This window comes from Pezoporus occidentalis, unplaced genomic scaffold (assembly GCF_034315485.1).
Source record: "Pezoporus occidentalis ecotype Australia unplaced genomic scaffold, CSIRO_AGI_Poc_V1 ctg162, whole genome shotgun sequence".
NCBI classification, from domain to species: Eukaryota; Metazoa; Chordata; class Aves; order Psittaciformes; family Psittacidae; genus Pezoporus; species Pezoporus occidentalis.
The window spans coordinates 1,985,345-1,999,140 of record NW_026913447.1 but is presented as its reverse complement, the minus strand read 5'-3'; the positions used below and the strand labels follow the sequence as shown (position 1 = coordinate 1,999,140).

Genomic DNA, 13,796 nt, shown 5'->3' with positions numbered 1-13,796 from the left:
AGTTTACTTTCTTTACAGATGTAGGCTGTCACACAGCTTCATTAGCCTTTAGATATTAGCCAGACTCAGTAAGCTGTTCTGCAACTTTGTTTCCAGGGGTGGGGAGTTAAGACATACCACAATTGGAAATATTGGACAAAGCTGATTTTCAGTGCAAGAATGTATTCATTAGTGAAATAACCATTCATTAGGCAAACCCTTGACCAAAACCTATTTTTCCCCTAGCTCTGGAAAGGAACTATATTCACTGAATAATCTCTGATAATATGTAAGCATTCAGATCTAAGTTAGAAGTGGGTGGTGAAATGTCAGAATAAAGTGTTTGGCTTTGCATATGAGTAGAGAGAAAGAGAGCTGTTTATGGTGGAAAGAATCAGCACCAGTATGTTAATTCTATTGTAAATAGCGTACTTCTAGTACTACGCTGTACTTTTCTTTTTCTTATCTACCTCCAGTAAGGAGTTAGCAGTATAATATTCTGATGATGAAAAGGTGTAATTATATGAAAAAATGTTAATTCTGTTTTAGTATATAATTGTTACTGAAGCCTGATTCTGAAAACATGCTCAGCTGAGGCATCTAAATAAATGTGTTCATGTGCTTAGTCCAAAAAACTCTTCACAACTTCTGATATGCTTGAAGCCCTCCAAACTCTTCAGTGAAGTAGTAAAGATGAATATTTAGTAAAGATTAATACCAGATCTGCTAACTGAGTAACTACATGTACTGTTTTCCGAATACTGTAATACTCTAAACCCCAACACTTTTTCACGTAAGTGCTCCTTGTTGTATGATTCTTGAGTTTTCAGAATACAGTCAGAATCTGGTTTTGAGCTTTTCTTCACAACTAAGGGGCCAGGAATTCAACTTGCTTTGATACTTGATTTTAAGAGATGGTGGGTCTTTAAGAATAACATTAAAACTGGAAAGCTTGTGTTGACATGAGAATTGAGCACTCAACTGTTTTCTTTACTTGCGTATTTCTCACTCGATATTAGAACTGAATTGCTATTCATTCATGTGAAACTAAAGAACTTTCTCTTTTCTTTCCTACATAATATAGCCCCATAAATGATGAGACTTCTTTTTTTTTTTTTTTTTTCCACAGGTCTTTCTGTATTGCAGTAGTTTTTACTTCTCTTTGTAGATCAACATTGGTATATCTGGTTTTGACAGACTTATGCAGAGAAAAAGGTCCTTCCAAGATAGTATAAATAGAAAGAACACACAAACTTTCGTATCTGTTGAGCTGAAGAACCAGAATTTAAGAGCTTACCACTCCAGGTGCTTTGCTAGGTGTAGCTGTCTTCACATTAGCAGGAACTGAAAGTCTGCGGTGTACTAAACTGCTCTGCTTTGCTAAGTGTGCAAATTTCTGAGGAATCTGTGCTGATAGCACGTGTCCCTCTGTCCCTCTTTCAGATGGAAATACCATGCTTGACAAAGATGAATGCTTGGTCAAGATCAAAAACGCTAAACATACAAACTTCGTTTTCCTGAGAAACAGGTGATGGAAGAGAAGCCAGCCTTGAGAAGAGGTAGAGGACTGTAGGAATTTCTTTTTCCCCATTTCTGGAATTCAGATGGTACTTGCTACCTTCCAGAGACATATAGATGGGCTTTTAGCTAAACTGAATTAACTTTGCTGCGAAGTGTATTAATGACGTCATTCAGTCAAACCTGGAAAGATCAAGTCCTAGGGGAATAAAATGATAAAGGCCTTGTGTAAATGGGGAAAAAGTGTCCTCAGGGTGGCCCAAGTAAAATATCTGAAGCAGAATCCACCCAGAACTGGCAGACTATGCCCAGACCTAGCCATAACTGATGTTTTCTGGAAAAAGCCATCACAACAAAACCCAGTAATTTATGGGACTGGTGGTATGTTACAAGAGTTTTGCATCAAACTTTATCAGTATAACAGCATCCTGGATGCACTTGCATGAAGAAAACCAGATCTGACTGTGTGAGTCTGAAAAAGTTACCATCAGGAGACTTCCCACCCAAGTAAAAGAAAATGGCAATTCTGTGAAGAGATTCTAGGTTTCAGCAAACATTTTGCTGAGCTCATGGCTGCCCCATGATGGCTGTATCTCTACAGTGAACTCTCTTACCTTTTGAAACTATTAACTTCTGGCTTGTGGCGCTGTACAGCACAAGTTGTGCGCTATGTGAAAAAATACTTCCCTTTACTATAAATGTGCTGACTAGTTATTTCATTCAACCTAATTATTTCATATTTCCCTGTTTCATATTTCCTTAGTTATGAAAAATAATTATGAGATATAATAATAAATAGTTCATCTAAGTCTCTACAAGTGATTAATATCTTCTGTGGACTTTCATGGCCATCTTCTGCAATTATAGCTTTTTCAAGCCATAAAGTTGCAGTTTGTTTAATCCCTCCTTGCATTTCACTATAACTCCATTCCACTAATACGCTCTATCACCTTTCCCTGAGGTGAAGGTGAGTCGAAGAATTCTTGCCCGTGTACTAATGGCCATCTGAGAGCCTGTGATTAGGTATAATACAGGTGTAGTATGTTCCCCTTTCTCAGGTGTATTACTTTGCACTTGACACCATTCTAATTGAACTGTCACATTATCACTGCGTCATTCATTAGTGACAACATTGTTCTTTACAGTTTCAGTCTTCAATATTCCAAAAGAAATGCTTGTTTTCAGTGTCCTAATTCCCAAAATACTGAGGAGTCTTGGGTTTGCATTTTGGCCATTTTGCTGTACAAAATACACTACCAAGTCTTTTCTATTTACAATCTAATGTAGCTGATGTTACATTTGTAATATTTTTGATTTTCTTTTTTTTTTAAATTCTCAGACCTACTGTTTTTCCTGTAACCAATTCATATTTACTTATATTAAACTCAAAAATTTGTTTTGAGTTGTACCTAAGATATTTTTAGTCCTTCTGCCTTTGACTGAAATAGAAATGTTAAAAAAGAGACAGTGCAGATTGAAAATAGTTCATCAGTGCTCAGGCAAGATGTTTTAACTCTCATGTGTTTCTCCAAATAGTTTCTGCTTTTTGTTTTGCCAGTGAAATGCTGGTCAGCAAGAAAAGTCTTGGTGTTATATTTTTGAACTAAGATAAAAAAATCAAACTAAGTCTTTGTGGATGGCAGGTTGTTACCTATTATCAACTCAGTTGAAATCCCATTCAGACTGCAAACTTAATAGAAGCGTTTAACAACCAATTCAATAGTTTCTGAAACAACTTAAAGTAGTGGTCCACTAAGAAAAGCTGTATGAAACTTAAATCAGCCTTTAATTAAAGGCTTCTAGCAAACTGGAATTATTTTAAAGGGCTTTTTTAATTTTGCTGTCTAGCTATTGTAGACTTTGCTCTTGAATACCCTTGCTGTCTGTGCCTGTCTCTGCTTGCAGAGACTAAGACTTCAGAAACCACAGCTGTGTATTTTCTACTGTATACCACACTTAGGTTTTCTTTTTTTAACATATAATAAAATTTTATTTTATAGAGTGTCATTATATCCACTAATTTAATCCCTATTCTTACTGCATGCTAATTTTTTGTAAGATCTGGGTTTGCTTAGCACTGATCTCTCAGGCTTGTGTGAAGACAAATTGCTGTGTGTTTCCTATTCAAAATTGATTCAGAAATGGTTCAGAATTTAGTTATATTTTCATTTTATGACCTTTTGTCACTATTTACTTTTGGTATTTGCATAAATAAAGTTATATAGCACTTTCTGAGTGCCACCCTAAGCTGTGTTTATTCTACAAATACACATGACACTTCATTATGATTTTCTAACATGCAAGACTTGCAACTGGATATAGTTTATTTCCTCCTGGAGCACTTTTGGTGCAAAAACTTGTTCAGGAAACGTATTCAGGAATCATTGTCACAGTGACTGCCAACACACACTAAATCTGGACATAGTTCTTTTTGTGCTTTGGCTTGACAAATTATGTTTCTAGGTGCTGAATAGTTTCCAACCTACCTTTTTTTTCTTAATGATTTTTAAAAATGTAGCTCCTTGCTACCTAAACTGATTTTTTTAACTTCTAAAACCTTTGTCCAAAATACTTTTTAATTACATGACATAATTATTGAAATTATTTTTCCTACATTCTCTTAAAGACTGTGGAGGGGAACAGTACAAGAAGATTGCAATTTTTTTCATCTTTGAGTGCCTAAGTAATGACTATTACAGGCTATATGCTAGACCTTACAGACATTTGTTTTATACAGTAATACAGGCACTGAAAACACAGTATTGGAAGTAGTTATGTGTTTGAAGTTTCATGTTTGTGCATTTTTAGCTGCTGAATCTGCCATTTAGATGGTAGCTTGAGACTGAACTCTTGCAGAACATGAATCAATACTTGTAATATTTCTTCAATTGTTTCTTTATCCCTACAGAAAATCCTGTTTGCAAGATGGCTGGTTCTCTACAAACTTAGTAATTTGCATGCCCACATTTTTAGCCAGACTTGGTTTTGGACACACACAAATCAAAACATGAGTTTTCCTTTATTTGTGAAAAAAAGCTTTTGGATGTTCAAATTAAATAGCAGCCTAATTGTATCTCAGTTTTCATGTACGAACTATATGAACTAAATCAGGAATACTGCATTTCTTAAAATGAAACAGAGAAGACTGACTTTTGTTAATATTTTTGGCTTTCAGCTTTGTTGTGAATATGCAAGATGTTGCACAGGTGCTGGTTATAAGTCCATTCTGCCAGAATGAGCTAAAAGGAATTACTGCTGACCCCTCTTTTTCCTCCTATTAGAAGGACAATCTGGCTCCATACCATTTGTTCCCCTCTCTGGAATCCTGCTGAAAGAGAGAGTTTCTATCTGTTGAAACTACCATAAACATTTGTGGCTGATACGAGACAGCACCTGGGACCTCGTAGTAAGTGACAGCCATTTTTCCACAACAGACTTGTCAGCAAGCAGACAGAATACTGGAGCTACCTAGGGACTTCATGCATTATAGCTCCTGCTTCCACAAACCTAGACAAAGGATGTATTCCTGACACTTTTCTGAAGAGGTGATGCACACGTCTCGTTACAAGACCTTCCTAATGTGTTCTCTGATGTGAGGGTTTTAGGATGAACAAATTCAGAATTCTGGCCCTTTATGTTTACTGTTATTAAGATGTTAATAAAGGACACTATAATTGTCAAAATGAAAAATGCTAATAATTTACCAGAGGATAGGTGTTTTGATAAGATTTAATAGCACTTGCATCCAGTTACACTTGATGGCTCTTTCACTGCCTCATTCCAAGAATTGGAACGGCAAATATAAAACCTAATTTCTTAACTTTAATAATATGAGACTGTATTATTTGCTAGAATTATGTCTTTACAGAAGACTCGGTACAGCTGCTATCTGGATGTGGGAGGCTGTGCCATTGTATCCCAGTTCCCTGTCATACAACATAGTTTAAGTCCATCACATCATATATTAACTTCAAAATAATTTTTTTTAAACTTCATGGCTAACAGATTCCTGTTAAACAGCTGTATGTGGTGAAAAATATATGGTCCATTTATGCATATCTGATTATTGGTGATAGCATCACAGCTAGCTGCAAGCAGTCACTAGGTAACTTTGGGTGCAGTATTTCTACAGCAACTCTTTCACTGGTGGCCCCATATACTGTTCTTGCTGTAATTGTTTGCTTATTTCCCTCTCTACGTTGATATAACTAAAACAGCTATGTACTTTGTGTCTGCTGAACTGTGACAACTTTATCTACATGTCTCCATTAAAATTTCCATTATATGTAGTCATCTTCTTTTCCTGCTACACACTGGTGTGTGATTAAGATTCATTTGTACCATATTACTGTTACTCCCATTAAAAGTTTGGATTGGCATTATAATCTAATGCACAGTGCACTGTATTGGTATTCATAGTTGGGAACTTTGCTTGTTTCTATTATTGCTGTGCATTCTTCTGTGAGCCAGTGGACCTCGCTGTTTCACTGTTTCTACATTCCCTTTCTCTTTCTCCAGTATGATTTATGTTAAAATAAATATTTTTAACTCCTATAATACTAGCGAATTCAAAACAGAGATGGAGCAAAATTGTCAGCCTGTTTTTGTATTCAGGTCAGATTTGTGAATGAAATAATCCATGGGAATGTCACCAGTTTCTGTGGTTATTTATGCTGCCTCCCATATGCTGTGCTTTGATTTTTGCCTTTGACTTTGTAACACATACTGATTGGGAATAACAACTTAGGAGTTCTCCTATTTGAAAGACTGTAGAGAATGAAGACCAGTAACCACAGAGTACGCAGCTGGATTTTTATCTAAACCACAAAAGATAAAGACTACCAATATTTGTATAAACATATTTTCCTATAAACAGTAAAAGATGGTGAAAGGTATGAAAATAAACTCTGTTTTTGCCCAAGCAAATGTTAGTACATGCCGGGTAACATGCACATCAGAAGATAAAATCTCATAAAGTGCTTGAGCCACATGCAATAATGATAAGCCATAAGGTGAAGATGAGTAAAAACTTTTGAATGTGATTCTGCATTGCTTCTTTCATGAAAGTACCTAAAGAGCCTATAGAGAAATATGACTGGGTTGACTTCACCTTTTGTAAGTTTATTTCCCTGAGATTCTGTGAATAACTGTCAGAACTGTTTAGCTTTATAGCAGAATTCTTCAGTTTCTCAATCTATCTTTCATTTACATGACAGCCTACATCTCGTATGATTATTAATTTGGTTTTGTTCTAATTTCTTTGACATTCACAAAATTTGCAAAGGAATATAACTATCCACAGCTTATTTCTAGTACTTCAGATACCATATGTGCTGATATTGTCATTACCAGTTAAATTGAGCACACTTACACATATACAAATGGAAACCTAGAACATCATATCTAGGACACATGTTCATTCCTGTCAACAACCTAAGTATTTGTTCAGATCATTCACAGTTGGAAGAAGCAATTACATTATCAGTGTTCAAGACCCTGAAGGGATCCTTCTGAGGTTAGTTAAGAGGCATCCACTTTCTTTTGCCAAACAAAATACAGGAAATAACAGATTTGGCTCATGGATGCCAAGAATAACTTAAGACTGACTTGAGAAGCATAAAGAATTATCCAATAATGTGCAAAAAAAGAAACCAATAGCTTCTATTAAAAAGCACAGTAGTACACCTGTAAAGGCTACATATAGTTCTTTATTATTTAGATATTCAATTACACCTATATTTCTACTTGAGTATGACAGTTCTGCAGCAAATATGTAGAAGCAAAAGAAAAAAAAACCCACAAAAATTTTTACACTACATGAGGTATTGTTCAGTGTAGAAAAGTTTTTTCCAGTTTTAAGCAACAACTAGGAAATTACTTTTAATCCCATGAAAAGAAAAATAGTTTTTTTTTAATGATTCTTTTAAAATTATGAAATCTGCCATTTCTGAATTTCATTGAGTTTTCTCTAATTGTTCATTGCTTAAATAAAGAAGTTTAAAATGTTTTCACCTTGCAAATTACCATCTCTAATTCAAAAGGGAACTCTAAGAATAGTCCACTTACTATTACAAGGCACTGGTATGCTAATAACGTGAATCTTACAGATAAGATTTCTCTTTCCCAAAACTTTATATAATAAGGGAAATTATTGTTATGAAAAAAGGCATAAAAAAGGATAAAGGACTCCAAAGGTCTTAAAGGGGGATAAAAGCCATCAAAATGAAAGGAATTGTTTAAATCCAGAGATTGATGATTCTTTTCAGAATAGAATTAACTGGAAACTGTTCTGGTATTTCACAAAATCTCTGCTGAGACCTGGAGATACAGCATATGAGCGTGGTTTATCACTAGGCCAGCTCCTTGTGAATGTTTGTGACTCTGAGGTGGTTTTGCTGATCTTTACCTGGACAAAGTGTCTGTACCTAGAATTTTTAAAGGGAATTCAAATCCTTGTGTAGAATAATCTGCCTGATTTCCTGCTTCACCTTGAGTTCTCTCAGAGAACCAGTATGGATACAAGAAACTTTGCAGGTAAATTTTCCTGCAGTAACGCATCCTACAGAAAAGAGCAGCAGTGAAACTGAAAGGTGAAACTGAAAAAGGGTGAATGTCTCTCCTTTTCTATTTTAAGTGGTTCTTCTATCAGCGTCCAGCCAATCTGAGGAGTTCTGCATGTGAAACGGACACGAAAACAGCAAGGACATATGAGATAAAATAGAATTATACACTTGCTGGGAATTAAACATGTCATTGTTTTTCCCAACAAGATTTATAAATTTCTCTCTGGTTTCAGTGTTCATTAAGCTTTCAGTATCTGTATAGTACATGTGCATAGAAACAAACTACTTTCTCCTTGAAATATGTGAACGCAAATGATAGTTTAGCTGTGAATACTTTAGTTTGCTGCTGTTGTATTAACAGCTCATATACATATATACTATCTTTGCTGTCTGTAAAGATTGTGTCTATGTTCATTTGCATTTGTAAGAGGAGATCTCAGTGTTAAAGTACTTGACAATTAATGAAATGAAGAAGAGCTTATAGTCTCTGGACCTGCTGACAATTAAGAAGTGTTTAAGGTGTTCAGAAAATAGGACCAGTTACTGGAGACCAGTAACGAGTGGTGTCCCTCAGGGATCGGTGTTGGGACCGGTCTTGTTCAACATCTTTGTTGCTGACATGGACAGTGGGATTGAGTGCGCCCTCAGCAAGTTTGCCGATGACACCAAGCTGTGTGGTTCAGCTGATACGCTGGAGGGAAGGAATGCCATCCAGAGGGATCTTGACACGCTTGTGGGGTGGGCTGATGCCAACTTCATGAAGTTTAACCATGCCAAGTGCAAGGTCCCACACCTGGGTCAGAGCAATCCCAGGCACAGCTACAGGTTGGGCAGAGAAGAGATTCAGGGCAGCCCTGCAGAGAAGGACTTGGGGGTGCTGGTTGATGAGAAAATGGACATGGGCTGGCAGTGCGCGCTTGCAGCCCAGAAAGCCAACCGTATCCCAGGCTGCATCAAAAGGAGCATGACCAGCAGGTCGAAGGAGGTGATCCTGCCCCTCTACTCTGCTCTTGTGAGACCTCACCTGGAGTATTGTGTGCAGTTCTGGTGTCCTCAACATAAAAAAGACATGGAACTGTTGGAACAAGTCCAGAGAAGGGCCACGAGGATAATCAGGGGACTGGAGCACCTCCTGTATGAAGACAGGCTGAGAAAGTTGGGGCTGTTCAGCCTGGAGAAGAGAAGGCTGCGTGGAGACCTCACAGCAGCCTTCCAGTATCTGACGGGGGGGCTATAGGGATGCTGGGGAGGGACTCTTCATTAGGGACTGTAGTGACAGGACAAGGGGTAACAGGTTAAAACTTAAACAGGGGAAGTTTAGGTTGGATATAAGAAGGAAATTCTTTCCTGTTAGGGTGGTGAGGCACTGGAATGGGTTTCTCAGGGAGGCTGGGAATGCTCCATCCCTGGCTGTGTTCAAGACCAGGTTGGACGAGGCCTTGGGTGATATGATTTAGCATAAGGTGTCCCTGCCCACGGCACGGGGGTTGGAACTAGATGATCTTAAGGTCCTCTCCAACCCTAACGATTCTATGATTCTATGACTGCACAGTGTGTGGTTTAATTAAGCTCTCCAAGCTGTACCACTGATGTGCTGATAAACCAATGTCCATGCTTTCTTTTCTTTAATAAATACAATCTTTTCTATAATAAATACAATAAATACATCACAGATACATTCTGAACATTCATAGAAGATCTGAGAGATTTTCTCTGAAACTTAGATGGAATGACAAAGCATGAATCACCATAAGAAATTAATTATTGTATTTCTAGCTCAAGGAACAACTTAGTAAAAGAGGGCTTGAAATTTAATAGAGCTGCTGACCAGAAAACAGCAATGGAATTGATGGAATTTAACAGAACTGATGGAATGAAGTCTCTTTCAAACTATCCAATCTACCCATCTATCACCTATTTTTTCTAATCTGTTATAAAAGATTGGGAGATAGATGTTTTGCCAATCTGGGTTTACAGGCATGGGTTACCCAGGCTCACAATTCATAGTTTAAACTTTCTTTAGTCTTGGAAGTATTTTTCTGAGATCCATTATCTGTGATAACAATAGGACATTGTGAAGGAAATATCTGTTCAGAAATTAAGAGGAAAAAAGAAGAGTAGAGAGTCATCTTCATAGAAGTGACAAATACTAATTTGTCCAGTTAGATTGCCTTGGAATTGCTTTCTTTGTATATTAATTCAAACCTCTTGTTATATTGCCTCTAAAACAGCAAGAGTAAATGTATCTCCTTCTGCAGGTTATAACACTTTTATGACATGGAAAGTTCATTTATTATGATTTAGTGTGTGCATTTTTATCAAATTATTTAAAGAACAAAAAAGAAAGTTTCTTTTTTATTTCTTACCTGTGACTAAACTGGACACAATTAGCGGCAGGACCAGCATTTGCAGCATTCTCATGAGCAGTTCTCCCGGAAATGAAAAGTACTTGACTTCCCGATAGCTCATCTTATATGAACGGAGAGAAAATCCAAGTATTACACCTAAAGAGAGGGAAAAGATCATGACTTACTCTTCTAAAGTAGTAGTAACATCTGAACACGAATATTTGCATAGTACTTACTTCGCATATCTGATTGTAACATGCAGTGTCCCAGATTTCACTCCTGATTTGTTCTCTCGAATATCAACTACTATTAGGATGATTCTTGCTAAAACCATTACATTATTTTTCACTGTAACAGAATCATGAGGTTATTTGTGCTGCTATTTTTTCAAATCTGGATTTATGTCAAAGGTATATCTTAAGCGTTAATGAAAAGATAACAGCTCCTGCTACTGCAGCCAAGTTCTTTGAATTCTGGGATTGTGAGTGTAATCATATTTGCAATGCATATACATACTAGCTACCAACCTTCAGAAGTCTTGTCCATGCCTGTTTACACTGTGGGACCTAATCCTGTAGATGAGCTGTAGATGAGATAACCTTTGTAGACGTATTTGAGAATCCTCTTGTGGTTTGGTCTTTACACAGCAAAACAGCATCAGGAGGTTAGTAGTTCTACACATGCCTACACTCAGAAACACAAGCACTTGCAAAGAAGCAGCTAATCAGAGTTGGAAGGTCTTGTTGGACAATCAGGTGGTGGGTTTCAGTGCCTGAGGGAGTGGACCAAGGGAGTGGATCTATTTATCTTGCTGGCAACAGATAAATGGTGCTTGAGATATATTTACAAATGGAATCTAGAGATGAGCTGACTGTGGCAACCTAAATCTCTCAGGTAGAACTTTGTATATTTTGTCCTGTAATTGGCACCAAATGCTTTGTTTGCTTATTTAGTTAAGTATTTGGTTACTTTACATAAATAGTTGCAATTTACTAAAAAATGGTTTGGTGTCTATCTGATGTAGGTCTTCTATATCCAGCCAGGCAACACATTTTAACTATACAGATCATGAAGCTCAACTATCCCTCCTTCCCATTAATGACTCTGTATTCTTCCCCACTGTCTAGCAGTGGTATTTGTGTTGACCATGGCTGTATAGAAAGTTGAATCAGAGAACTGATCATTCTGCAAAAATAATTTATTTTTCTGGGTTAATTTGGAGCTAGGTCAATTCCCTGAGGTAAATTGTTCGCATGGCTGCACAACTGTTGGTATCTTCACAGGGAATAGGTAGAATTGTGCCTTGGAGAAGAGGGGGACTGCCCTTTTTGGTAGGCAGACAGACTTCAGTATTCTAAAACTTTTCATGAAACTGAACCCTCAGCGATGTTAGGCAGCAGAGCGTTCAAGGTCACTTTTAGATCCTATTAGCAGTTGGGTACATCCTAAAACTGCTGCAACATCGAACACTTTTGGATACTGTTAGTTCAAATTCTTAATCACTTTGTGGTTTTGCGCTTTTTAAAAAAATTAGATTTTAGATTGGCACATCCATACAGCAGATATCTTCATGCCAAATTTTACTAGATAAAATATGCTGTTATGCCTCCTACACTAGCTTATTGCCATCTGCTGAGGTAAGGAAATAGCTGTAGCTCTCACGTTAATGAGTCCTGTCTGTCTGATCATGCAGGTTGGTTAAGTTAGAGGAGTCCAGAAATGTCTTGCATAGGACAGAAAATCTCAGTGTTACAGGACAGGAGAAAAGTAATTAGAGCACAATTGGAACCAGGCATGGGGTTCACACTGTGGAAAAAAGCAATGGGACTACAAAGCATGTAAGTCTCATTCATGTTGCAAGAAGACTCAGGTAGTCCAAGTGCATAAATTACTTTTTAGGTAAAAGTAGATCACAGAATATATAGAGAAAGGGACTCTGCACTATTCTTGATTAAAAGACCTGTCTTAGACTTTCCCTTCTTTCCAATAAGGTTTTAAATTCCACAGCAGTGTTACTCATTATCTCCTTTTTATATGGGGAACACATTTCTCAGATATAAAGAATCCATCTGGACCCTTTGTTTCTGCATTTAATGAGCACTGCATTTTGACAACTGGATAACAAGCAAATAGAGCTACACCAGTTTCTTAGGCCACAGTCCTGCAATTAGTTCCACATGAATTAATGTCTGCACTAGTACAAAGCCTCACTGAAGTTAGTAAGGGTTTCTGAGGTTACTATAAGAACTAGTCCTTATGCTATACTATAAGGGCTTGATTATCTGGTCCACTACTGTCCAAGCACTACAAAGTGGCTTAAGAGAAAATCAAGGCCTGAATAAATGACAGTTTGAATTAATATTATTCATAGTGAGAATAAGTTTCTGAAGTTTCAAGTAAACCTGTTGAGCCGAAAGTTACTGTTTTTTTGTTTTTTTTCTGTTTTTTGTGTGTGTGTGTGAAAACACTCTCTGCATAATTACAGGGTTGCCCAGCACTGCAGTTTACAAAAAGAATTTCTGCGATGTGGAAAAAATGTGCCTGGTAGTGTATTGTGGTGAACTGGGTCAACACCCAATAGTTAGTAATTCTTCAGTCTTAATCTTATCACTGCTATTAATTTCTATGCAGTTATGCCTAAGACGTAAGAATACTTCTCTGACTCATTTTCCCTGCTTGTGATATAAATGTAGTAGTGATTACTATTACTGATGTTTCTGAAAATGTCTTCAAATAGTGAGGCTCAGTAAACGATCTCAGCAAATTATTTCCTCATTGTATGTGTGACAATGAAAGCATTGAACAGATAAGGACAGAACAGCATGATTTTACCAGTGTCTCTTGATCTTAGAGTATATGAAGATAAAACTTTATTTTTGGTTCTGAGTTTAAATGCCTAGATACTGGGTATTACATCCTGTCTGACAAAATTTCATTAAGAAAAATCATGAACTTGAAACGGAAAGGTAGCTTTGACTTATTCGAATTCACTTCTCAGAACCAACATTTGCAGGCTTTAAAATAATGAGATAACAGCATACAACAATGATTTAAAGATAGACGCAATGACAAAGTATCAAAATAAAATTGGGAAGTAACACTAGGTAAAAGGTACTAAATCTCTGGAAGGTGTGTGGTATTTCAACAATCATCCATGTCTTTGTGTGTGGTAAGAATTGCAGTGCTTAGGACCCTCCTCAGTCAAAACTGGGAGAATTAAATACTGGAGCTGGCCTTTCTCAGTAGAAGTTTCAAGTTTCTGATTAATTCTGAAAATTGTAATGAAACAAAGCCTTATGTGAAACAAGTTCCCACAACCTGTTGTGCAGGTTTCTGTCTACCCTTTGTAACAGAAAAGAACAACTAATCAACGCTATCAGAGCCTGAC

General features: G+C 36.9%; 1 protein-coding gene across 2 annotated transcripts in view; it reads right to left on the bottom strand.

The window, feature by feature from the left end:
• The window catches only part of SLC1A3 (solute carrier family 1 member 3), a 63,587-nt gene that overhangs the window by 32,195 nt on the left and 17,596 nt on the right, over window positions 1–13,796 (bottom strand). For both annotated transcript variants that reach the window (XM_062612939.1, XM_062612940.1), the window contains exon 3: window positions 10,427–10,564. In XM_062612939.1, coding sequence (XP_062468923.1) covers window positions 10,427–10,564 — 138 coding nt within the window. The remainder of the gene's footprint in view (window positions 1–10,426; window positions 10,565–13,796) is intronic.